Genomic DNA, 27,334 nt, shown 5'->3' on the forward strand with positions numbered 1-27,334 from the left:
ACGGATTTGCGGTGAAATTCAGCATTTTGTGATTTGCTAATTTTTTGGCAAAAAATTCGCTGCAGAAAAATTATCCACAATGAAAGTCACCAAGACAAAAAAGTCGCCATAAGAAAAAACGCTCATTGACATGTATTTGGGCAAAAATGTTGCCATATGAAAAAACACCCATTGACTTTAATGCATTCAGGCAGGAAAGTCACCATAAGAAAAAACGCCCATTGACTTTAATGCTTTTGGAGCAAGATAAATTTTGTGTGCAAAAAAAAATGTGCATAAAAAATTTTGACGCCCATTGACTTAAATGCATTTCGCAAATTTTTCGGCAATTTGCTCATCACTATTTGTAATCCTTTCCCCCCTTAAAAATACACCTGGTCTATGAACTCAAAATCAGATGTTTGTGTCTGGGTGTTTTTGGTTACTAGTAATGTAAGATGTTCTTTTTATCTGGTATAACAATTCTTTTTTAAAGGCAAACTATACCCTGAATATTTGAGGTCTCTATATAAAGATATCACATAAAACAACCCATATATTAAACCCTGTCTTAGCTACATAAATCATAAACTGGCTCTCAATCACAAATCAAGGGCTCACACACACACAGACACACACACACGCTAGGTTACATCAGACAATGAATAGACCTAGCTCTGTCTTTTATTCTTACAATTCTTCCTGTTCCAGTGAGAGCTGCATTATTTTCAGGTGATCTCTGCCCTTTTCACATCTTTGACCTTGAGCAAACATTTTATGACGGTCTGTGCGCTCAATGTTTACTGAATGACTTCTGATAAATGTGGCATTGAATTGTACAGTTACTTGTAATCACATTAGTATGCTACCCCTAAAATTGTGTTGTGTGAATCCAAATCTACTCTCTACATATATCTTCTCTAACTACTATAGCTACAGCAATTGAGTCAAAAAACGTCATCTTAAAGGAGAACTCAACAAAACATAACTTTTTGAAAACATAATTTCAAGCAACTTTGCAATATACATCAATTAAAAAATATGCAGACTTTTCATGATGGATTGGAACAGTTCCCTAAGCCTAGCCCCCTGCTGTTCTGCTGATCTTTCTGACTACTTTGCTGAGCTGGCTGACTACTGTAACTTTGTATCAACAGCCAGTTGTTGCCTGCATCCTCCAAACCCCACAATTCCCTGGACATGTGATTTTAATAAGGATCAGAACATCATAGTGCAATTCATTGTGGATTATGTAGTTCCTGCATGCTGTCTGAAAGCTGTGGAGAAGTTGTTACAATTTGTAACATTAGTGTTTAGTTCCTCCTTCCCAGCCAGGATTTCAAATGAGGCAGAAAAAAAAGAACTGTTAACCAGCTGGATTGCAGCATAGTTACCTGTTTCTTCAAAAAGTATGAATAAAGGACATTTTCTGTGATTGGTATATTATGAGTTTCTGTGTTATCTCTTTATCAAATTTTGGTTTGGAAGCTGGAGTTCCCCTTTAATAAGGCATAGGCTGATTACTCACACAACAGCAGATATGAGATTTGTATTTGTGCTAAACAATTAGAAGGGTAGGAGTTAGTGAATGACTGATGAAAAACTGTTGAGATGAACTCTTATTATATTAAGGAATAATTGAAAAGCAGTGAGCACCTTCACTACTTCCTTGCCTCAATTTGTATAGGAGAAGGTTGTTTTTATAATATACTTCATAAGCACCCTAAATCCAACTTTTGTGCAGCATGTTCTTATAGGCACATAGAATTCCCTGTATATGTTTAAAAATTAGTGTATTGATATGCTAAATTAGACAGCTCTTGGACTTGAAGGGAATTGGCACAAATTAAAAACTCAAGTAAGATATAAAAACAGTTTTGATTCTCTTTTACATGTAAATGGAGTTTGTTGTAATGAGAATTGCAGTATGTTCTGCTATGCTCTACATTTCACAGGACAGCCACTCCAGAAGTTATATTATAAAATACTAATAGCTAGACTCAACATTTAGATTATGTTCAGGTGGACTTGCTGTCATGTAAGTATTTTAATCTTCAAGAATAATATTCATGTTATAATGCTTTATGATGTTTAAATTTCGAAACCTTACCGTCATGAATCCATCCAGCAATCCAGAATCTGGCTTAGGGGGTGCTTGCAACCTGTCCATTGACCATTTTTCGATGATAGATAACACTTGGCTGTTCTCAATGTTTAATATTCGGAATCCAGTCAGGTTAACACCACTATACCTGTATGGTTCAACATCCAAAGCAAACAGATCCTGAAAGAAAAGTTTGTTTATTATATATTAAAATATTTTATAAAATATATATTGGTTTAATGTTAAATATACCATCAAAAATAGTAATATTTGTATTTTTCACAGCAAATAAAATGTGTCAAAATTGACAAGACATTCCTTATTAGTTATGGAATGTTTATTTGTTGGTAGTTTATTGGAAAGAAAGTTATGCTAGCATTAAGATTTATGTCTGTTACAACTAGATGCTGTTTTTTTTTTTTTGGAAATGTATATTTTATTTGTAGTAGAGTAAAACAAAATATTGAAAAGGTAATGCCCGAAATGGCTTCCAAAATCAAAAAACTGTACTAATCAAAAAAGAGACCAATGACATTTGAAATGTTTCAGATTATATTACAATTCAATAACTTATTTATTTTGCACTAGATCTAGAGAAAGCCTTAAATGAACAGTCTATGTTTCCTTTTATCATATAGCTTTAGTATTGTATTATATTGTATTTATATAGCAGATGTATGTAGTGTTTTACAAGATGTAAACAAAATGGGTATTTACTCTTTATGTAGACCTCCTACAAAAATGGTATATATTTTATAATAAAACATTTTAACTCCAGCAGAAGTTGTAAATGCTTCATTTACTTCTTTACAAGTGTTTTCCAGCAAAACAAAATGCATGTAGAAATTCTAATAATGCCATTCATATTTTTATCCTGTGCAAAAAAGTAGAGTTGGGGTTTTAACAAAACAAAAAACATGGTGAAATTCTAGCATGGATTTGCAAAAATATTAGATGTTGGTGAAAACACATTTTACCATAAAATTGTACAAGATGAAAAGGTTTGCTCATCCCTGGTGAGTATTGTCCCCTGCTCTATTAACAATATGGAACAGCAATATATATAAGTGCCTCAAAGCTACTCAAAAGTATGAAAGTCAGGCAGACATCTATGACATATTGCAGCTTGCCTTCTCACAATAATTTCCTTTAAGTGTAATTAAACTTTCAGGGTAATAGGTAAGGGGTTACTTATGGAACTAAACACTTACAAGTCTGTTTCTGTCTTGGCAAGCTGCTATCAGTGAAAGCTGACTCACATAGCTTTCTTAGCTTTGAAACGGTAAGGCTTTTCCAGGTACCATGGAAGTACCCATATGCAATAATTATGCACAAAACAAAAACGCACAGATTGTAATCTAGGAATATAATTGTATTAAAATACATTCAATTACATGTAAATATTGATGTGGGATAACATAACAACACAAAAAGACAACTGCTCATTTCCATGAATTATACTAAATTTATTTATATATAAAGATTGATGGGGTAAAAAAAAATGTTCGCGCAATCAGCACATTATATCCATCTAAAACAAAAATGATAATCCTATGGGAATAAATTAGGCAACTGTTATGACTACTTTGAAGGAAGTAGCATAGCATTAATTAAACAACCCAGCTTTTGGAGCATGCAGTCATGAGGTAGGGATATGATTTAAATACCATAGTACTCTGGATATACTCTGAGGCTCAAAAGATGAGAAGTCCGTAGTCAAATTTAATGATGGCTTGGAGTAAAGAAAGCTACAACAGTCCTAGGAAATTAGACGATCATGATAAGAGCCAAATTAAGGATTGAATATCAAGTCAAAGTGGATATACAGTTTGCTGAAAAAAGTACAGTATATGGAAAGAGTATTAAACTATAATTCCATGTTCAATGACAATCTGTTGGTAATCGAACTCTAGTCAATGTGTTTTCACTCACCTGCATTACCTCAGTGAGCCACTGGAAGCATATATCACTTGCACTGACTAGTTTCTATACTGAGTCTTTTACATTCCTTTCTACACAGTGCCCTCCTCCCAACTCATTTGATTCATCTGTTCTTGATAAAGCAATCTGGGGCCTTTATAAGCCTGTTTCCTGCATCTCCCAGTTGCTTGATCATTTTATCCCACAAACCTGATCCAGTCTGTTACTCTGTTCCTGCTTGTTCCCTGCCTGATTCCTGTTTTGTTCCTTGCCTGATTCCTGATCTGAGTCCTTGTCCTTGCTCCTGAGCCCTGCTTGTTTTCAACTGATCTCCTGGTACTGACTTCGGCCTGTTCCCTGGTTTATCCTTTGACTGCAACCTGCCCCTGACCTCGGCCTGCCTACCGGATTTCCCTTGCTTGTTCCCTGTCCAGAACTTGTGCTGTTTAATGGACTCTGATTATTTGCCACCTGCCTCTGACCCCTGGCTTGGTAAAAGTACTTTTTAGTTTATTTTTAACCTGCTACATTGTTCTTTATTTTCAATAATAAATCCTCTTCATTTATAACCTGTCATCTGCCTATTATCATGCTCCATTCCTGCATTACCCTCGTTATACAGCACATGGGCTCCTACCTGCCAACCACACACCTGTGGTCAGTCCTTCCACAATCATGTGCTCAAGTAAAGGGTGTTTTATATACTGTAGGTATGCTATGGTAAAAGTGAAAAAATATGGGCAGATTTTAGAATAATCTTTATGGAACAAATTAATTTCATTTATTCCATTATGATCATTAGAATTTCTTTATGCAAACATTAAATTGGATCAAATGTAATGACCACATTTGTGTTTCTAGAAAAGCAGTCAAAATCAATATTGACTCTCATTGAACTAACTGAAAAAAAAAAGGTATCACCCCATAGTCTGTAAGAATCTCACCACATAAAGAGAATTGCTAAATATGAGATTGGAAAGCCATAGAATTGCCTAACATTAAAATATAACTTTATAGATATTTAGTTGAGGGTGCTACGGGAGCTCCCAAAAAATGGGCCTGACAAAAGGCCTTGACTGTTTATTTCTATGGGCAAAATATACATCAGAGTTTTCCTCCCTGTTTTTAACAATGTTTTGTTTGGTGCCTCTGAGAGAAGCTTTATTTGATGCCTAATTCAGCATTAGAAGTGGTGAGCCATGCTCCCTTACCCTCCCCCACCAGTGTTTTTGTGACAGCTAAAGTCTTTCTCCACCTCAGGTCAATGTTACAGTGGTAAAGTACCCTGTAGTGCTTTCCTTAAGATGTTTAATTTGGTGGGGTTTTTTACATAGGCTTTATTTGTATGTCAGAAATACACAGTCTTGGGAAGCTTTTTAGCAACACAGACCAATGGCTGATATGTGTTATAAAATACTTCAATTGAAGCTTTGCAAATCATAGTTTTTTATAGACTGTTGTTTACATTTAGATGACATTCACAGATAACATAATATGCACAGAATTACTTGTAAGAATCCAATATATGAAACTAATACACACAAAATGTTCTGTTTGGATAACGTTTACATCATGGCATGATGACTGCTAAACTGCAGGGTAGAGCTAAGGATGAGTAAGCTTGATTATCTCTTGTTCTGTATGCCTTATCTGTTTACAATAAATAGTTTATGTGGCAGTTTTGTATTATTTCAAAACTTCCCTATCAACTGCATTAGGTTGTCTTTATAAAGGAGTCGCATCTGGGGCACTTGGAATATCCCTTTATACAGGTCTTACCTGTCATTAGTGAGTATCAGTATCTACCCCATTCATATAATTGCAAAAGTTTTAGTATATTTTCATCCTATACAAATGTTCTGCGGCACAAAACTGCAACTAAGAAAAAACTGCTTTTGGACAGTATCATGTCTAAGATTGCAATGGACCTTAAGTTGGTAAAAGGTGAGAGCTGGGCAAGGTAGCTATGGGTGCTTGCAGCATTAAATAAGAATCTGGAGGAGGTGGAAAGTGAAATTGAGACTGTTCTTAAAAGGATTGATCCTTGGAGAGAGCGAGACATATAGCAATATGCAGAGATTTCAGCAAATGCACAAAGGAGAGTCTGTAGCATAGTGACTTTGCTAAGGGTGTACTGTTTTCTGGCAATGCTTAGCAAGACACGGAACTGAGTATTTTAGATGATTTCAATCCTAATGAACTATTGAAAATGAACTGAGTAATGGTTTGAACAAATGCAAATACAAATGAAATCAGCAAAAGTAATGAAACTTATCAAAGTAGAAATTAATTGACAATTCTATGTTTTTAATGTTCCTTCTGTTTCTAATGATATTGCAATTGGTACAAATGTTCTGAGAAATGAGAAGCAGAGGGAGGTGGGTGCAGTGGCATAACTATAGAGAAAGCAGGCCCCCCTGTGACCCAACAGTTAAGTGGAACCCCACTCAACAGCTGCTCTCTTACCTTTGGCCAGAGAAGGTGGATGCATACTGCTCCGGTGCTGGGCGGGTAGGGGGTGGGGAGTTGGCGTGCATGAGGCAGGTGTAGAATGGGGTGATGCGGATGGGCGGGCAGCTTGGGAAGTGCAGTGCGGTGGGCCTTTCGAAGATTTTTTTGCAGGGGGCCCCCGTGCACTGTAGTTATGCTACTGGGTGGGTAAAGGGTTAAATACAAAAGCAAAGGGAAGCTGCAGGAAAAGCAGGTTCAGGTGGGAATGGCAGTGCAATAGCTGACAATGACAATGCTGTCTGATACTAATGATTTTAATGGTATGCAGGGGAGGGGGTGAAAAAAGGAAAAGAGAATTTACAGGCAAGATATGTTCCAGCGAGTACTGGTAGTAGATGGAGCAATATGGGTCAATACAATATGACATATGAATCAGCTTACATTTGAGAGGAGAAATGTACTGAAAATCAAGTGGACAGGAGAGAAAGGGAAGGAACTCAGCAGGAGGTTTGTAGCAAAAAAGCTTTTTAAATTCAGTATTTGGGTTTTACAACTGATGATGTTTTCACTTTAATTACAATATCTGAAATGAATTTGATGAAAGCTTTACATTACCACAGGGCTTAGAGGCTTTTTGGTATAAATATGAACAGAAAAAAGATGTGGGTGAATGGGAAGGGTATAAAGCCATTGCTGTTTCCAAGCCTGAAATTAAATTTATAACTGTGGCTTTTACGCATGATTTGTTTTAACACCGGTCAGGCTAAATTGTGCAATAGATGTGGACCTAACGGGCAGTGTAAAGGTCTAGGCCATGACAGTAAAGAATATGATGAAATAAGGTGTAATTTGTGTAAAGAGTTGGGCCATTTACACAGAGACTGGCACCATGTGCTTAAAAATGATAAGGAAGGTGCAGGTACACAAAGAGATGAGGTTGTTGGGGCATATAAAAGGGAGGTGGTATAAAAAGTAGGAAAGAGGGGGGTAATTAGACAGTGGTTGGTAAAAAGTTAGGGAAGAAGCATGTTAACAAGGTTGTTGGTAAGGAGCAGGGCCGCTCCGGCCATGAGGCAAGGTGAGAATCTTGCCTCAGGCGGCACGGAGCGGCCAGTTACCAGGGGCGGCAAAAAGCCGCCTCTGGTAACTTTAAGAGCCGAATTTCGGTTTTTTAAAATGGAAATTCGGCTCTTCTAGCGCAGCGAGCGCAATAGCGCTCACTGCTCTAGCGATGCGGCCCCTCCTCCACCCGCTCCGACGCTGTTAGTTAGAAGAGCAGAGCAGGAGGAGGGGCGGCATTGGGGTTGCTGCCTCAGGCGGCAGCAGCCCCTGAAACGTGCCTGGTAAGGAGATCCCTTTGTCAAACTGATTCATTCTCCATTAAGGGAAAAGTTGTGGGGAATGTGCAGAGGAGGAGGAAGAATATTTGATGAGACTTGAGAAGAAGGAGGAATAGGAGATATGTGTTAATGAGGTCCCTGAGCAATCTAGGAGGAAGATGAGTAGGTCAAGTGAAGGGTGAAGTTAAAAAGAAAAAAGATAGGGATTCTATCTGGTTTGGACTGGGGGGCCAGGGCCCACTGGGGCTGCTATCTCAGGGCCCCCCTCTGACCCCTCCGCCACGCATGTGCGCATGCTCACTGGAGCCGGGGGCCCATCGGGTTTTTTGCCAGCCCAGTTCGACCCTGGATTCTGTTGAAGATAAAAGGTTATTGATGCAGTGACTGACTGAGATTCTTGGGGCAAAGAGAGATTGGCAATATGGCTGCTTTTTGTGGTCTATAGCAGAGGACTCCACAGAAGATGTTGCCATTCTTTTTAAGGTTGTTATGGTCTTGGTAGAGATAAAAACAGGCAGATGTCTAATGGTGATGTTCAGATTAAGGGGTTTTTGGCTAGTTTAATTTTTTTTAATTCTGTGTCACAGTGGTGGGAGGGCGTTAAGGAGGACTTGTGTTTTTTTTCTAAAGATTTGTCTTTTAGGCAGGTGAGTTATAATGAGAAAAAGTACCAGTATTTAAGAAAGAAACTGGAGGCTTGTATGTCAGCAGGGGATGATTGAGAGGAAATTACTTAAGTTTTTAATGAAACACTTCAACACAACAGCCCATCAACCCCCTCACTCTCTCCCACCATGATCAATGATTCCTCTCCTGGTCCATTTTTGAGGAAAATTAGACTGAAAGCATAATTAGTTTCTCTATCATTATTGTAATATTAATGTAATATTCTATCATGTCATATTTTCATTGTCATTTGAAAACCCGTGTATTTCCTTTATGTGAGCATGTTTAAAATGTTAGTTTGCTATGCCATACATTTATTTTAAACATAATACTTCATACATTTCCCAACGTTGGTAATAAGTACTCTGATTTATTTTTTATTATATTATATAAAGCTGACTTACCAGTGTTGTGAAAATATAATGATAATATTCTGTCATCATACCCATTGCTAATGCCTGTTAAAGAAAGAAATCACAAGTTACTTGTCAAATAACATTTTTGCTTTCTGGTGTAATTAAAGAAAGAACCCAAGTGTGCAATCTCAGGTATCTATACCAATAATATTGTGTGTGTGTGTGTGTGTGTGTGTGTGTGTGTATATATATATATATATATATATATATATATATATATATATATATATATATATATATATAACAACCAAGGGGTCGGTGCACACAGAACACAAAATGGATGCCTAGGTGCTGGAGCAATTAAACATAGTAGGGAGGTAACAAGAAGAGCCCGCACACACAGGACTTGAGTGAAGAAAAAAATTTCGTTTATTCAACGTTTCGGCCCAGTCACATGAAGACGGCTCATGTGACTGGGCCGAAACGTTGAATAAACGAAATTTTTTTTCTTCACTCAAGTCCTGTGTGTGCGGGCTCTTCTTGTTACCTCCCTATATATATATATATATAGATATATAGATATATAGATATATATATAGATATATATATATATAGATATATATATAGATATATTTATATATATAGATATATAGATAGATATATTATTAAAGTTTCAATATAAGACTATTGCAAATTATTTATATGCCTATAGGATGTTGCACAAAGTAAAAGACAGGGAATTAAAAAAAAGTGAATCCAACAAAATAATTCTCATTAAAGAACAAGGAAAGTCTAAAATAGAATAAGGCTAGAAATGCTGTATTTTGTAAACTAAACATAAACATGAATTTACTGCACCACAAAGCCTAATCAAACAAATGATTTATGCTTTCAAAGTTGGCCACGGGAGGCTGTCATCTTGTAACTTTGTTAAACATCTTTGCAAGACCAAGACTGTGCACATGCTCAGTGTGGTCTGAGCTGCTTAGGGATAGTCATAAATTATCAAAAGAGCACAAGTCATATAATATCTGCCAGAAGCCGATACAGCAAGACTGATTAATAATTAGAATATACAGACTGCACTGGGTCATGTGTTGTCATGTAATCTAATGTGGATGTTTTTGCATTGTTTAAAGGACATGTAAACCCCCCACAAAAATTTAATCCGTGAATGGCCTCTTTGAAATCTTTAGATAACTGCCACTCTGGTTGTTAAAAGGTTAATAGTAAGGTTGTATGATCCCACTCACTCTGGCATAATCCCACTCACTCTGGTATAATCCTGCTCACTCATATGCATAATCCTGCTCACTCATATGCATAATACCACTCATACATGTAATCCCACTCACTCATGCATAATCCTGCTCATTTACATGCATAATCCCACTCATACATGAGTGAGTGGGATTACAGGTATGAGTGGGATTGTGCATATGAGTGAGTGGGATTGTGCATATGAGTGTGATTATGCATTTGAGTGAGTGTGATTATGCATATGATTATGCATACATATGAATATGAGTGGGATTATGCGTATGAGTGAGTGGTATTACATGTACACATGAGTGGTATTACAAGTATGAGTAGGATTATGCATATGAGTGATCGGGATTATGCATTAGTGAGTGGAATTATGCATATGAGTGAGTGGGATTACATGTAGGAGTGAGTAGGATTACACATACTTGCTAATAAAGTTACATTACCAAAAAGAACTTCTGAGCAAGGTCATCAGGCGTGGCTGGATATGCAAATATATAAAAAATATATATAAATGATGATGTAGCCAATAGAAAATGGCCGCCTGGTTGAAGCACATCTTGCATTAAGGAAAACACTACAGTGCAGGCTAACGGAGGGGATACAGATACTAACTGACCCAATACAGAGACAATGATGCATTTTGTGTGGGTTATATGTGCCCAATCTAAAAACATGTTAAGGGTTTATAGCGTTTACATGTCCTTTAATACAAACTTTCTCCAACTCTCCATAACCAGTGGCTGCAGCAAAGTATCCTTCAAATTGAATCCCAGTTTATCTGTTTAAATCTGGCTCCATGATCTTTGTCCCTGCAGCTGGAGTTGGAAACAATAAAGGGGATGTAAAGGCAAAAATAAAATCCAACACAAATCTCTACACAGTCGCCGACTGCTCTACAGGGAAAAAAACAAAACTGCTTGAGTTCTGCACAGCTGGGAAGTGAGCAGGGGCTCCCCCTGCTGTTCATAAGTATGATTGCTGAGCAGTTAGGGACAGTCTGACAATTTCTATCCACAGCAGTAAATGAAGGGCGAATTTCACTGCATACAGTCAGGTTTCTTATAAAAACTGTAAACATTTTTTAATTAAAGCATATTGGAGATAGGTTTCCTTTTCACTAAAGAAAGTAAAAATGGGATTTTATTTTTTTGCCTTTCATTGTCCTTTAAAATACTGCATACATCCCTAAATAAATAATACAAGGTCAACACCATTACTCTTGTTACATGAAAAGCAAAAAACTAAAAATCTTATCTTTATTCGCAGTTACTGTACAAAGATTACTTTGCATGTGCCTGAACCTTATTCAGGGCTTACCAGGACTATCTCTCTCTAGTCACATTAAGAAGCCTATAAGAAATCCCTTTTTGATGACTTTAAGAAATGTTGTACATTTTTTTTCTTTATGGTTATCTATTTGCTAGGATGGTCCTTTAATCATTATACTCTAGGGGGCCCATTTACTATCAATCACATTTCGATTTCCACAAATCTCTACAAATGTGTGGTTTTCTAATTCTTTTTAAAAAGCTCTAAAAATTTGAGTATAAAAACCGCAAAAACCAATAATACAAAACTTCGCCTGGTAAAAGTTATCGAGGTCTTATAGAAGTCAACAGGAGCTGGGCTGATTGGACCATTTTAAATCAATTCAGAGTTCTAGAAGTTTTTGGACTTTGTTTTGCTCACATTTTTAGAGGTTTTCGAGGTATTCTAAGGGGGTTATTTATCAAAGTCTGAATTTATCTCAATATTTTCTGCTATAAACTCCGATCAAATCCACTCGGGTTTTTTACGCTTATTTATTATTACATTTTCCCAAAAAATTTTGCACGAAACCCATCGCACATCAAAAAATTATTGGGACTTCTCCCATTGACTTATATGCAATCTCAACAGGTTTGAGATGCCGGATTTTCAGATTCAGACTTTTCCATCCTCAGGGCTTAATAAATTCTGAAAAATTTGTGATTTTTGCATTCAGAGTTAGTAAATAAACCCTTATTTTTTAGTACATCAGATTTTTTTAATAAATCTTACAACATTCGTAGTTATAGAGTTTGTGACTTTAGTCGTAGGCCCCCACGTTCTATAAGAAATCAATGTAAAAAAAAGGACATAGAACAATGTGAGATTTCCATACAGAACTTAAGGGGCAGATTTATTAATCTTTTGAATTTTTTAATTTTTTTATGGTCAAAACTCTCAAATTTGAATTGTGAATTATTCAAACTCGATTCTAGTTTTAATTAGAAATTGATTTTCAAGATTTATCATACTCTGGCTTTTAAGAACTCAAATTCAAATATTTGCCACCTAAAATCTGTTGAGTTTATGTATAAGTCAATGGGAGACATTTGGACATGTTGGTAGCCTTCATAACATTCAAGTATTTATCAGAGAATTTAATTTTGAAATTTAATAAATGAGCCCCTAAATGTTTGAAAATGTAATATTTGGAGAAACATAATTCACCTTTTATAAAATCTGCATGGGAATAGGGCACTATTATATGGAGGACAGTCTTAGTCCCATTCATAATACCAACCTGAATTTGATACAGAAATAATTGCTGGAGATTCTGGGAAAGAATGCTCTATAAATGATAGGTTGCAGCTACACTTCTTATAAGGCATCTCCTTTAGCAACAGAAAAATGTGTAATAAAGTGTTGTTTTTATTTGGATAATTTCCAGGTTTATTTCAGCAAGTCAGGCAATATGGTAGCTTTCAGTCAAATATATACTGTAAAGGCAAACATGTAAATATATATTTGAAGAAGGAATGTTAGAAACAGAATAAGTTACAAATATATAGTTTACAGAATCAAAATGAAACAAAATACACCTACTTATATAATATAACAAGTCTCGAAAACATAAAATACACAAGCAAAGATATTATCGTATATTGCCATTAAATAATTCACATTTCTTTAAGCTACAAACTAGAAGCAAACTAGAATTATTTCTCAAGAGAAAAATCTTGAAATTGCCAGGTTTGACCTATACTGTTCCTCGTCTATCTGTCACAATTCATCAAGCTTTTGCAGCTGTTTGTTATACACTGGCAGGCAGTTCCTATGCTGTAGTGCTCTCATAACATGTTTTAAATTGATAAATATCACATTGTGTCAGAGGCTCTATTTATACAGGATCACAAAATCTCAAATTAAAAAAAAGTTGCATATTGTTTATAATTTTGCATGGCTACAAATTAATATTAAAATACTCTGCAATATCTTGCACTTATAAAGCTGAGAATTTTATTTTACTTTACATTTTCTGTTTATAAAATCATTGTTATGTAATTTCCAGTCAAAGCAGTTATCAGCAGCACACCGTAGATTTATATCAAAACATTTCAAACAGGGCAACGTTTCGGGCCACCCGGGCCCTTTATCATGGGTGCCCCGAAACGTTGCCCTGTTTGAAATGTTTTGATACAATAAATTTCACGTTTGTTCAAATCTACGGTGTGCTGCTGATAACTGCTTTGACTGGATTACTTGACCCTGAAACAGGCGTGGGTCCTTCAGTACAGCACCTGGTACCGCAAAGGTATGTGTTCAAGGCTTTAAGCTCTCCACCTCGGTTTCTAGTTATGTAATTTCCAAGCAGGCAAATTAGACTATGCACTCTGATCTTGTAAAATAAAAAGTAAGCTAAAAAGTTAATACCCAATTGAAAATAAACTACTAACCAAAACAACAGATCTTTAATAAATAGTTTATACATGTATTATGTCTTCTAGCTCATTTGGTTTTACAAAAAGGAGTATCGTTTATGGCATTTTCCAACAGAGGGCGATTTTTAGCTAAGGCACATTTTTTGGTTTATAATGTTTTAATTCATTTACCCACTGGGTAATTTATAGAAGTATAAGGTCCATACTTACTTTTACATAAATATTGTATTCCCTTTAATAATTGTTATCCTCTTTACACAGGGTACAGATTACCTAGGGACTACAATATATCCGTATCAGCCTCCCATTTCATTAAGGCCAGGTGCCAGTAATCCTGATATCAAGTCTTATTTAAGACAGCCTCTTCCTCTTCATTTCTTGAAAATTGGACCTTCCTGCCCTGCACCCTGTGCTACTGTAATTGAATTTAGCTCAAGTTCCTTATTGTTCCTGATTCTACTCCTGACCTGTTTTATCAATTTGTGGTTGACAAAAGCAAGATAAAGGGATTAGTTCTCATTTACAGAATGCTAGAATGGTTACATATGGCAGTTTTCACATTTATTATGTAGTGCTAATTATAATTTCACAGTGTTTGTGTGCTATCAATCTTACAGCCCACTAAGCTACTGCCTATTATATCTTTCTAGTAACTTGCTATGAGAGCAAGTCTAGTACATCTGAAAACAATAAGGCATAAATATTATGGATGCAACAAAGAAAATATAATTTAATATTAATATTTGTTGCGATTACTGCATATTGTCAAATGCTTCAAAAACATCAACTCTAAAATATTAACTATACATTAAACACATATAAAACTTCATATACAGTACAGTCATTTACAATGTTTTTCTACTGACAAGTTCTTTTAGCTGGCAATAAAGTTAAATAAAAGGTTGCCTACTGCCAGGCTGCTGCAATATTAATAACATCATAAATAAAACAGAATAGATGGCTTAAAGCAACACTTTTTAACAACAAACTGAGTATTTTTGTAAGTAAATGATTTTATTTATTTACAATGTATCTGAGCATTTTAAGCACTAATATGATGTAAATATAAATTTAAAGTTCATGGAGTTTCAGATAGCGTTTAATTTCACAGTATACAGTACCACAAATAGTACTAAAACATAAAAATATTTTACAAGCAATTAAAAGCTCCCCATAAAACATAAGCAAATAGCACAAATATGTGTATATGTCATTTAACAATTTTTCCACCTGGGTATGCCAAAAGTTTAATGCACCATGCTTAGACCTGTGTTGTTTAATACCATGAAGATCCATTTTTATTTTTATTTCAAGGACTTTCACATCTCATTCCTGTTCTTTAGCAGGGAACCATTACATTTTGAATGCACAGACACAAGCATGAAATATATTACACATGAGTAGCAGGGTTTAAAAGCCTACAGTGGTAAAACAATATCAATAAATATACGTGTTTTCATACTTTAAAAGGGAGTTAAACACTCGGGGAAGAAAATATGTCATCATACCATGTACTCAAAGTGCAAATATTCATTAGAAGCATAATATCTTGAACAACTAGTTGAACAGTAACATCATTTATAGATATTGCATATGTAACAGACTGAATTATATATTTTTCCAAATATCAAGATATTGATATTTTTGGCGAATACTTCTCCCTTTGTCAGGGTGGAGGGAGGTTTCATTATAAAACTTGATCTTTGCATAATTGCAGTGTAAACTTTCCACAACATGACCCAATGCTATAAAATTAAGTAAACCTTATTGGTTGTTATGGGTTACTGTAATTGGGAAAACTTAAGGGGGGATGTATTTAAAATCGCAGGCTTTGTTGAAAATGGAGTTTCAGTGAATGTTAAGAGCTGCCTGCAAAGTAAAATCAGTTGCTGGCAAATATTACATCGCTTGTTTAACTAAGAAAAGGTTAGCAATAACATCTTCTTTGGAGCTTCGTTAAATATTTTGTCGCAAAAAAAGTTTTGCAATTGTGAAATGTTATTATATATGCTGTGCATGTTCTAAAAAGCCAAATGCATGCAAACTTTATGAGAAAGTCGTTGAGGTCTCAACGCAAACAATGAAAATCTTAGGGGCATATTTATCAGGGGTCGAAATTCGAATTTGAAAAATTTAGAAATTCAAAATGACCAACTGAAATTATAAGTCCATTTTCAATTGAATAGTTCCGTATTATTGTACTTCAATTATTGTAATAATCGAAGTAATAGAGCATTCAATCGAATTTGATTCAAAGCTCATCCCCCCAAAAAACTTGATTTGTTTTTCAAAGTCCACCAATTGACTCCAAATAGTTTCTAGGAGGTCCCCCATAGGCTAAAACAGCAATTTGGCAGGTTTTAGATGATGAAGTCGAATTTTTAAAGAGACAGTACATGATAAATGACAGTATTCGAATTTTCAATTTTTTTTTGAAATTCAAATCGAATTTGGACTATTCCCTAGTCGAGGTACACAAAAAAATGTAAATTCAAATTTTTTTAATTTGAAAATTCACCTCGACCTTTGATAAATCTGCTCCTTGTTAATAAAACATATTACATTCCCCCATTAGTGCCTTTTATTACATATGGGGGGTTAATCTTTAATGTGCAATAAAAATCATAAGCATATCTTTTACCTGTTTCAATATGCCTGCTGCCATATCATGGCTGCAGTCAAAAATGACATGGAACTCTTTGCCTCTCTTCATCTCTTTCAGTAGCGGCTTGGCATCTTTTGTGTCAATTGGCAGCTGACGGATTTTGAGTCTTAAGTTGTACCGAGATGGTGCCTTTATTAGCTCTTGTAGACGAATAAGGCCTTTAAAGAGAGAGAATAAAAGAAATATGAAGTGTATTTTAGTGAATTCCTAAAACATATTTTTCTTTATAAATCTAATATGCATTGATCCTTTTAAAGGGATACTGTCATGGGAAAAAAATTTTTTTTCAAAATGAATCAGTTAATAGTGCTGCTCCAGCAGAATTCTGCACTGAAATCCATTTCTCAAAAGAGCAAACAGATTTTTTTATATTCAATTTTGAAATCTGACATGGGGCTAGACATTTTGTCAATTTCCCAGCTGCCCCATGTCATGTGACTTGTGCCTGCACTTCAGGAGAGTAATGCTTTTTGGCAGGCTGCTGTTTCTCCTTCTCAATGTAACTGAAGGAGTCTCAGTGGGACATGGGTTTTTACGATTGAGTGTTGTTCTTAGATCTACCAGGCAGCTGTTATCTTGTGTTAGGGAGCTGATATCTGGTTACCTTCCCATTGTTCTTTTGTTTGGCTGCTGGGGGGGGGAAAGGGGGGGGTGATAATCACTCCAACTTGCAGTACAGCAGTAAAGAGTGATTGAAGTTTATCAGAGCACAAGTCACATGACATGGGGCAGCTGGGAAATTGACAAAATGTCTAGCCCCATGTCAGATTTCAAAATTGAATATAAAAAAATCTGTTTGCTCTTTTGAGGAATGGATTTCAGTGCAGAATTCTGCTGGAGCAGCACTATTAACTGATTCATTTTGAAAAAAATTTTTTTTCCCATGACAGTATCCCTTTAAGAAGAGATTACTGCTAATCTCCAAGTGTAATATTCCTCCTAAAATTTTACTCTACAGTCCTCAGATATTGCTTCTTTACATTATTTCCAATTAGGTTTATTAAATCAGTGCAGAATTTTACCTGCATTTAGGCAGGAAGTTACACATTATTTCCATGTTAGTTCTTTAATGCAGTTTTACATATTGAAATTATATAATAATGGTACTTCAGAATCAGATATAAATATTTTCTAATTGTAATAATTGCATACCTACAATAAATAAAAAACAATAATTTGTTTCGGATTATTTTATAATTTTTTTTACTTATTAATCAAACACTCAAGATTTATGCCCTACAAACAATGTAATTAAAGCTATTAATATCACCTAATATAACCTAATCATTGTATCATTGTAAATAAATCATTGTAAATAATGGAGAAGGCCACTTTAAAGACCAGTTATCCAAAACTGCACTTGGCTGGGGCACACTAAACTCGCTGTGCAATGAGATGGCTCTATTAAGTCAACAAGACTAAAAAGACCCCTGAACCTAAGGAAGACAATCATACATTTTGTAAAGCAGTGGAAAAAATATAGATCTTCTTTTGTCCACCACATGAAGGCTAATCTAGTCTACAAAATCTCAGAAAGCAAATAATCCCTATTTGGTTTACAAGTTCTTAAAAAAAGCCTTACTCATTTTGTGCTGTAAGGCAACTTAATCACAACCTATGATAAAGTGTCTTGTGACACAAAATGTATAAGGCTTTTCTATGGACATGTAAACCAAATACAATTAATTGACTTCTTATGTTTACATGTTGGAATTTTTGGAGTACCAGCTCATACTTTCTCGGAATTAGTTTAATCTTCTCCCTTTTGGCTGTAGGTTTAGGGCTCTGAGCTCCAGTACACCTATTACCCACCCACCTGTCATGCTCTAGATTAAATTGTGGCATTATGTCAGCTTTTATGAAACCTGTTATTAATTATAGCCAAAAATAATTTATTGCCCAGCCATTTTGTAATAATGCATTGCAGTTACTTATGTGTAGTATTGCAACACATTGCTACACTTTGCTATTACTCACCACAAGAATACTTTGTTTAAGCCAAAAATGCATATTTAATGATAAACTGAACATAATTGCATACATAATTGGTTTTACACAGCCCTCTGCTTTCCATGTGCACAACCCCTGCCCCAAAAGGTATCTAACAGAAATAAAATGACAATTTAAGGCATTCACTTTTCCATGACAAGCGCAGCTTATCAAACAGTAACAGGGTCAGATTGAAAATTCAAATTTCTAATTTAAAAAATCTAATTTTTCAAGTTTATTTTAGTGGCATTATCAAAGTTCGACGTGAAAATTCAAATTTCAGGGTCATTTTAATGTACTTCGACTAGGGAATAGCCCAAATTCAAATCAAATTTGAAAAAAAATCGAAAATTCGAATATCGAAATTTCTCGTGTACTGTCTCTTTAAAAATTCAACGTTGAATATTCGCCATCTAAAACCTGCCGAATTGCTGATTTAGCCTATGGGGGACCTCCTAGAACCTACTTGGAGTCATTTGGTGGACTTTTAAAAATCAAAGTTTTTTTGGTGAAAATACTGTTTCAAATTCGATTTAATACGATCAGCCTATTCACCTGAAGTTAAAAAAATTAGATTTTTTTTCTTTTAATAAAACTCGGTTTGTCTTTTTTTTATTCGAATTTGGAGGTGATGGGAGTTTAAAAAAACTCCCATCACCTCGAAATTCAACCGTTGTTAAATCTGCCCCTTAGTGTAATTCGCCTAGGAAACATTTAAAATTCTATTTAAGTTTTTAAAAAATCTTCAAATTGAATTTTGAATTTATCATGTACTGGCCCTTTAAGAATTTGAATTTGACTTTTCTCCACCTTAAACTTGCAGAATTGCTGTTTTAGCCTATGGGGGACATCCTGGAATCTGGAAAATCTTGGATTTTTTTGGTGAAAAAACTCAAATTCGATTCGACTTTGATTTGACTTCGATTTGAATTTGATTTGAGTTTGTGGATCAATCCCATTTACCTGAATTTGAAAAATTTGCTTTTTCAAAAAAATGTTTTTTTCAAATTTCGAGTTCATTGAAGTTCATGGGAGTTTTTACAAACTCCAATGAACTCGAAATTTGACCCTTGATGAATCTGCCCCTATGTGTAACTTTCTGAAGGTTCATATAAAAGTGGATTAGTCAGTTCATTTTAAAGTCTGTCAAACAATATGTCATGCCATTTGCATCTATTGTTCAACAATATTAAACTATTTCTGAAATGTAATCATACAGCTAGTGGTTGTTTAAAGGTGTTCACTAACTCTGTATGCACATGAGATATAGCAGAAGTCTCTACTCAAATACATTTTCTGGAAATAAATGTATAGATGGCCTTAATTTATGCCTTCTTCTGTTCCTTGGGCAGGGATGACAGTACCAACTAAATAAGGGAATGCTTGAAGCATAACATAGCACTCTTTGGAGTGCAATACAGAGCTGCACATCCATGTATATAATTTCCCTTTCAATAGTTAAGATTAGGTAAAATAATAATTAATAGTACATCTGAAAACTCAGAAAAAAAAACTGTCAGTAATTAATAGTATCTATATCAAAGGTATTGGGTCTGTTATCTGGCAACTAATTATCCGGAAAGGATGTAATTACAGCAATGCATTTTCTTATTGTGATCTAAGAGGTTAGCAAATTTGAGGTAGCAAATTTGAACCTGGGAAATAGTCAGTCTACTTTACTATTCTTTGGCTCTTCACAAAAAAATATATAGTGTAACCTCTTTGGCAGGAAAATAGAAGCCTTTTGAGTTCAGAGACACCTTCTGTTTCTTTCTGCACTTGTGTGACAAAACAAAGCTACATGCAATTTTACAGTTACACTGCCACTTTTTTAGTAATATGATGAGGCAACCTTATTTATATACAGATTTATATATCTTTGGAATTCTTTCTGCTTAAATATGCTCTGAAACTATGATACTATGTAGTAAAAATTAAATCTTTACATTGTCTTATAACATAATAATAATAATGAATATATAATTAGTTAAATATATAGGTATAACATGAGTTTATACAGTACATGGTACTAGAGTTTTTCTTAATTATTAGTAAGTACAAAATAACATTACACTGCTTTAAGCCTATTATGGTAATTTTTACTCTGGGGTTAACTTTCTTTCGAACAATATTAAAAAAAGAATCTTGATAAGTGTTGGGAATATTAAAAAACATGAATACCATTTGAGGAAATGTAATATTTATAAGCTCCGTAGAGTAAAATTAGTTTGAAGATACAGTTTGTATGTTAGTTTATTGTTGATGGCACATAATTACCGTAACATTAAAGGATTGCAAAATGATATGCTAATTACTGGGCCTGCTTGCACAATCAAGTTCAGTAGAAAGATTACAATATGGTTGGTCAAATAATAACTGCCAATCACTAGCCTATGCAAGAGTAGAGGAATACTCAGACTAACTGTAATTTAAATATTCTGGATATTTTTTTGAAACAAAAAACTATACTGAATGCTGAAATTGGAAATATGCATATTCCCCACATTATTTTTTTGTACTACTTTGTTTATTACTAATCAAAAGGGTTGATTTTTTAACGGTCCAGTCCAGTATAATCTAATTTCTGCACTGATAAATCTGTCACAGTATTTTGCTTTTTCAGTAGCAGAACAAATTTGTGGTGTGTGTTAAACTGAATAATACCTATTATTTTTAATATACAACAGTGAATGATGCTAAATGAATTTTGGAAATATCTATCTATCTATCTATCTATCTATCTATCTATCTATCTATCTATCTATATATATATTTATATATATATATATATATATATATATATATATATATATATATATAGATATATATAGATATATATAGATATATATATATATATATAGATATATTTCCAAAATTTATATATATATATATATATATATATATATATATATATATATATATATATATAGTGCTACGCAATATGTTGGCGCTATATAAATACATGTTAATAATAATAATATATATATATATACTGTATATATATATATATATATATATATATATATATATATATACATATATATATACGATCTTAGCCATTCAGAGCGTTATATAAGAAGTGAATGGTAAAGTTCAGGCACAGGCATTAAAAGGATTAAGAAAGAGTAAGACATAATATATTTAAAGTTAGTATGTGGTTTACTTATTTTACATTCCTAGCCCTTGCCTGAAGATGACAGCAGCACTGTGATTTGTCAAGGCAGGAGTAGGGTCAAAAGGCCTCACCTTTTCCTAATGACAGTGCCTCTAGTACCAAGAAGGGCTCTCAGTCAGAGCCAGTAACAGACAACAAAGACAGATTTTCGTGATGACCTTGACTTCTAGACCCGTCTTCTCTCACTACCCCAGCCAGAACTAAAATCCTCCTGGGAATAAGGCAAGTTAGTGCAGTAAATGTTAAAGGGATACTGCCATGGGAAAATGAATCATTGGGAAGTGGCATTGGCAACAGGCACTGATAATCTAAATATAACTGGTTCTTTTAGGTTAAAGGGGTCCCCAACCTTTTTTACTCGTGAGCCACATTTAAATGTAAAAAAGACTTGGAGAGCAACACAAACATGAAAAAGTCCATGGGGATGCCAAATAAGGGCTGTGATTGGCTATGTGGTCACCCCTAGGTGTACTGGCAGCCTAAAGGAGGGTCTGTTTGGCAGTACACCTGGTTTTTATACAACCAAAACTTGCCTCCAAGCCAGAAATTCAAAAATAAGCAACTGCATTGAGGCCACTGGGAGCAACATCCAAGGGGTTGGTGAGCAACATGTTGCTCGCGAGCTACTGGTTGGGGACCACTGGGTTAAAGGGATACTGTCATGGGAAAAAAAATTTTTTCCAAAATGAATCAGTTAATAGTGCTGCTCCAGAAGAATTCTACACTGAAATCCATTTCTCAAAAGAGCAAACAGATTGTTTTATATTCAATTTTGAAATCTGACATGGGGCTAGACATTTTGTCAATTTCCCAGCTGCCCCTGGTCATGTGACTTGTGCTCTGATAAACTTCAATCACTCTTTACTGCTGTACTGCAAGTTGGAGTGATATCACCCCCTCCCTTTTCCCCCCCATCAGCCAAACAAAAGAACAATGGGAAGGTAACCAGATAACAGCTCCCTAACACAAGATAACAGCTGTCTGGTAGATCTAAGAACAGCACTCAATAGTAAAAACCCATGTCTCGCTGAGACACCTTCAGTTACATTGAGAAGGAAAAACAGCAGCCTGCCAGAAAACATTTCTCTCCTAAAGTGCAGGCACAAGTCACATGACCAGGGGCAGCTGGGAAATTGACAAAATGTCTAGCCCCATGTCCGATTTCAAAATTGAATATAAAAACATCTGTTTGCTCTTTTGAGAAATGGATTTCAGTGCAGAATTCTGCTGGAGCAGCACTATTAACTTATTCATTTTGAAAAAATTTTTTTTTCCCATGACAGTATCCCTTTAACCTAAAAGAACCAGTTATATTTAGATTATCAGTGCCTCTTGCCAATGCCACTTCCCAATGATTCTTCTCTGCTTCTGTTCTGGTACCCTGTGAACTCCCATCGGCATCTAGTTTTTGGACGCCGACGACCATTCTTGGACGCCGGCGACTATTCTTGGACGCCGGCGACTATTCTTGGACGCCGGCGACTATTCTTGGACGCCGGCGACTATTCTTGGATGCCGGCGACTATTCTTAGACGCCGGCGACCTTTTTTGCGCTTGACCCGAGTATAAGCCGAGGTAGAGTTTTTCAGCATATTTTGGGGGCTGAAAAACTTGGCTTATACTCGAGTATATACGGTAATGTAGTACTCATTGTGGCAAAAGGGAAGTGGTAAAGAGGTTATGACTTTGTTTTTCCAGGCTGTGTATAAATTGTTTTAGCGTCCCAAATTGTCCATTGATCTTAGGTGCCACTTTTTGTTGAACTGCTTTGTTACATTACTCCCTCATAGGTAATTTCTTGTTGCTTTGTACTGCCATGCTGCCAGTAGGCAGATTGGGTACTTGGCATCAACTGCTTTGACAACACAAATGTGACATGCACAGCATAAATTGCAACATGAGTGCCTTTTTCTTGTTGAAGGCCTGGGAGTAACCTTGGGTTTGATGGCATTTTACACATGCAGGCTTCCACCCCACTGTTAACACTTCTGTATGTTTGCTGATGCTGAGATCAGCTGCCTGGTACATTTCTCATCAAAATTAATAATGTGACAGAGGACCAGTGGCAAAGGTTGTGAGGCGGGGATTTAGGAAACGTAAAAAAAAGACCCACCCTTTTGAAGATATCCCTTTAATCATAAGCAGGAAGCACTAACAAAAGAAACCAAAAATTAACCCCAATAATGAGAATACGGTTGGAAACACACAGCAGATGCAGGTGTGAGAACTCTCAGTCCAGAACAATTTAAGGTGGAAATGCACTGCCATCAGTCAAAAGGAGACACAGGAGGAAGTCATGGGGGCGGTGGTCATTTTTACAACAGGGGATAATTTACAGCATCTGACATTAGGTTGAAATCAAAGACTAAGCTAGAAATTCTGCTTGAATTCATATTCATTTAATCATATTAGAATGTTTACCAATTCTATCAATATGTCTATTGAGTCAGATTAACTCGATTGGCTCAAAATCAATATTTTTACATCATCCATCAAAAGAAAGGCTAGTTTCTGAGATGTTCAATTTGCATGAGCTATGTTAAAAGCTTTTTTATCAACTGTTCATTGGTTCACAGCATCAACACTGACAGAACAGGACATGGATGCACTTTCCTAGGAGAATCATTAAGACACCATGATGATACTTGAGGATTATGTTAATAACATAAAGGGGAAGCCCAATAAACAAAATCTACTGTTAGCATAGAGCTTGTCAGAATAATATATTTTGTCCTTAGCATAATTATTTCTAAGATTGTACTGTTAATCAAAGACCTATATGTAATTTTAGTCACTTTTCTATATTTCTGTACATACTTCCTACTGCCCTGAACTACAGAATATATTTTCCTGAATGCACGTACATGTGTTTAATACTGTATATACTATAGAGACAAGTTTGGAAGAGCACAAAAGAACATTGAAATAGAAAACATATCGACATTCAATGACATAAAAATAATAGTTGCCATAGAAACAATGAAGGGGTTGCAGGCATAGAAACACTGGTTTCTAGTTTCAGAACACAGAGCCAAAAGTCTTGAATCACATACTGATGCTTTGTATTTAATATTATATATATATATATATTCATAAAAAATGTCAAAAACAATAGTATAACATGCTTATTAAAGAATAAAAGGAAGACTCACTAAGATAGACCAGCATTTAAAAAAACACTGTAGTCCTGTAACTAAAAGAATGTCTAACAAATTCCTAATAAAATAAGTGCTTAGGGGTTTTTATTATCAGGATCATAAATAAAGGGCTGCTTACAATTGTGTGTACCAAAAAATGAATGTTACAAAACCAATTGGTCATCCACAAGCCGCGGTGTGAAATATCAACCAATTGTATCAAAGTCAAATGTGATTAGATTTCAAAAAGTCTGTATGGTGGCATAGTCTGTACAGGATGCAGCTTGATAAAGGGCCGAGATTAGGCCGGAAACATCGTATGTTCCGAATCAGAAGCCAAATGTCCTAATAAAGGCTTTTTATTTAAAAATAATCTCTATGTGGCAGTGATGTGTCATACATTGGATTCACAGGATTCCTCAAGATAGCTGGTCAAACTACCAGAATCTATAAATTAACAGAAAGAAAGAAAGGCATGCTCCCATAGAGTAAAATCAATGGTACAGATTTATTAAATAAAAGGTATGCACTTACAAGCTTTAGAAGTAGATTCAGCTCATTAAAGCAAAAGTCCAACACATTTTGTCATGAATTTGACATCCTCAGAGGCATATAAAAGTTGAAACAATGAAAGAACTTTAAATGAACTGGCCTGACACTGAGGGAAGTGGTATCAGCCTATATAGGAAAGAATGCACATGCGCAGGCTAAAACACTTAGGGAACGGTGAGCTCCTCTTTCTTTTTGTTTATTACTAGTAGTTCACAGCTACACTGTGATGTCTACAAAGATATTTGCATGGAAAAGCTATTCACATTATAGCACAGACATTTTTATACTTTAATGTGTTTTTTTATTGTTATTGCTTGTATCTGTAGCTTTCAAAATAACTTTATTAATGGCAATTGATTAAAGGATCATTATGTAAACAATATGTTTTGTTATCTCTTGAGCTAAACATGGCAAATGACTGAAGCTACTCCTTGCACGGTAAATACAGTAATTTGATTTCCAGTATACAAGCCCCTCCATTTACACTTTGTTGTGACTGTATTGTTAGCAGGGGTCCATTATGCAGGGGCATTATGTGTGCACTTTATATTTTATAAAAAATGCCTATAGGTATATAGAAGATAAAACTGGAGATGATCAAAAATATATTAGTGTTAAAGCAGTGGTATAATATGTATAAAAACATTTTCTAGTGGAATTTAACTCCACAAATGTATACCCACTAAACTGGTACTATTAAATTCAAGAGACAATGAAAAATCTCTGCAATTTCTGTGAAAGCATAGTTACCATATGACCTATTATGATGCTTGCCCTTTAAGAATACAATTCAACACCAGTGTTCTGCACCATTTATTTGCTATATGGCTATTCCCATCTTGTGTTATTGAATCACGCACAAAGCTGTCAATAAATATTTATCGAAATTAGTTTGCTGCAGCCACCCTGCAATGGTGGCAATGCCTTATGGGTAATCTAAATCTAATAATGCATTTGTTTCAGCTATGCTTTCTTGTAATGGCACATTTAGGATACATATAAATATTGTAAAAGAGAATTTTAATAAAAAGACATATTGTAGATTCAGAGTCTTGTATTCATTGTAATTCTATGATACATTCTGTGGTATAAGAAAAAGCTCAAAAATACAGAAGATGTGAAAAATGAATAAATGGAAAAATTGTCTTGGTAATGCAAGGCATAATGATGAAATCAATTACTGTACAATGTATTGTGTCATATCACTATGATCCAGTACCATTCTTTTATACTGCCTGCTAATGATCAGACATTTTACATTGTGTTTTTCCTATAAAAGAGTGAGCATCTGTTATGCTGATGTATATTTTTCATTATTTGCCATCTTAACAGAATAGCCCTTAGTAGCAGAAACCAAATGTCTTTTATTAGATTTTGCACGTATCATTATAATTACACTTTGTGTATATATATATATATGTGTGTGTGTGTGTGTATTTGTGTGTATTTATGTATATACAGATGAAGCCACTTGGATTTGTGAGTTAAATGCGTCATGACTCAGAGTTAATTGAAGAAACTGTGTTATCTAAAGTTATCTTAACTCATTTAATGCATTTAACCTTTTCATTAGCATACCAAAGCACCATTGTTCACAATGGTGAATGCTTTAATTAGATGGGATGTTGTGTCACAGTTTTCTGTGTTAAATGAGATAAATGGGATATCTGTGTTTAGTTATTCTGTGTCAAACAGACAAACCAAAGTGGCTGCATCTGTATATCTATATATCTATATATATATATATATATATATATATATATATATATATATATATATATATATATATATATATACATATACAACAAAGATCAAACTAAAGATGAAAACAGGTAAAACATGGGTTATCACCTCTGAATGTGTCAATATCTAAAAAAAAATAAGTGTCTCCCCTGTTGTTGAACTGTCCATGTGTAAGGCAATGTCAAAGTTAAGAAACAAGCTGAAAATTATAATCATGAGGGACTCACTGGGAACAATTATGTATGTTTTACTGTGCTGCTGTGTGTGTGTGTGTATATATATGTATATATGTGTATATATAT

The 27,334-nt window shown here is 34.9% G+C and overlaps 1 protein-coding gene across 2 annotated transcripts in view; it reads right to left on the minus strand.

Moving 5' to 3' along the window:
- The window catches only part of grik2.L (glutamate receptor, ionotropic, kainate 2 L homeolog), a 322,471-nt gene that overhangs the window by 158,221 nt on the left and 136,916 nt on the right, over positions 1-27,334 (minus strand). For both annotated transcript variants that reach the window (XM_041562043.1, NM_001159686.1), the window contains 3 exon segments: positions 16,413-16,594; positions 8,865-8,918; positions 2,090-2,263 (listed from right to left, as the gene is read on the minus strand). In XM_041562043.1, the coding sequence (XP_041417977.1) occupies positions 2,090-2,263; positions 8,865-8,918; positions 16,413-16,594 (410 nt within the window).

This window comes from Xenopus laevis, chromosome 5L (genome assembly GCF_017654675.1).
Source record: "Xenopus laevis strain J_2021 chromosome 5L, Xenopus_laevis_v10.1, whole genome shotgun sequence".
In the NCBI taxonomy this organism is placed as follows: domain Eukaryota; kingdom Metazoa; phylum Chordata; class Amphibia; order Anura; family Pipidae; genus Xenopus; species Xenopus laevis.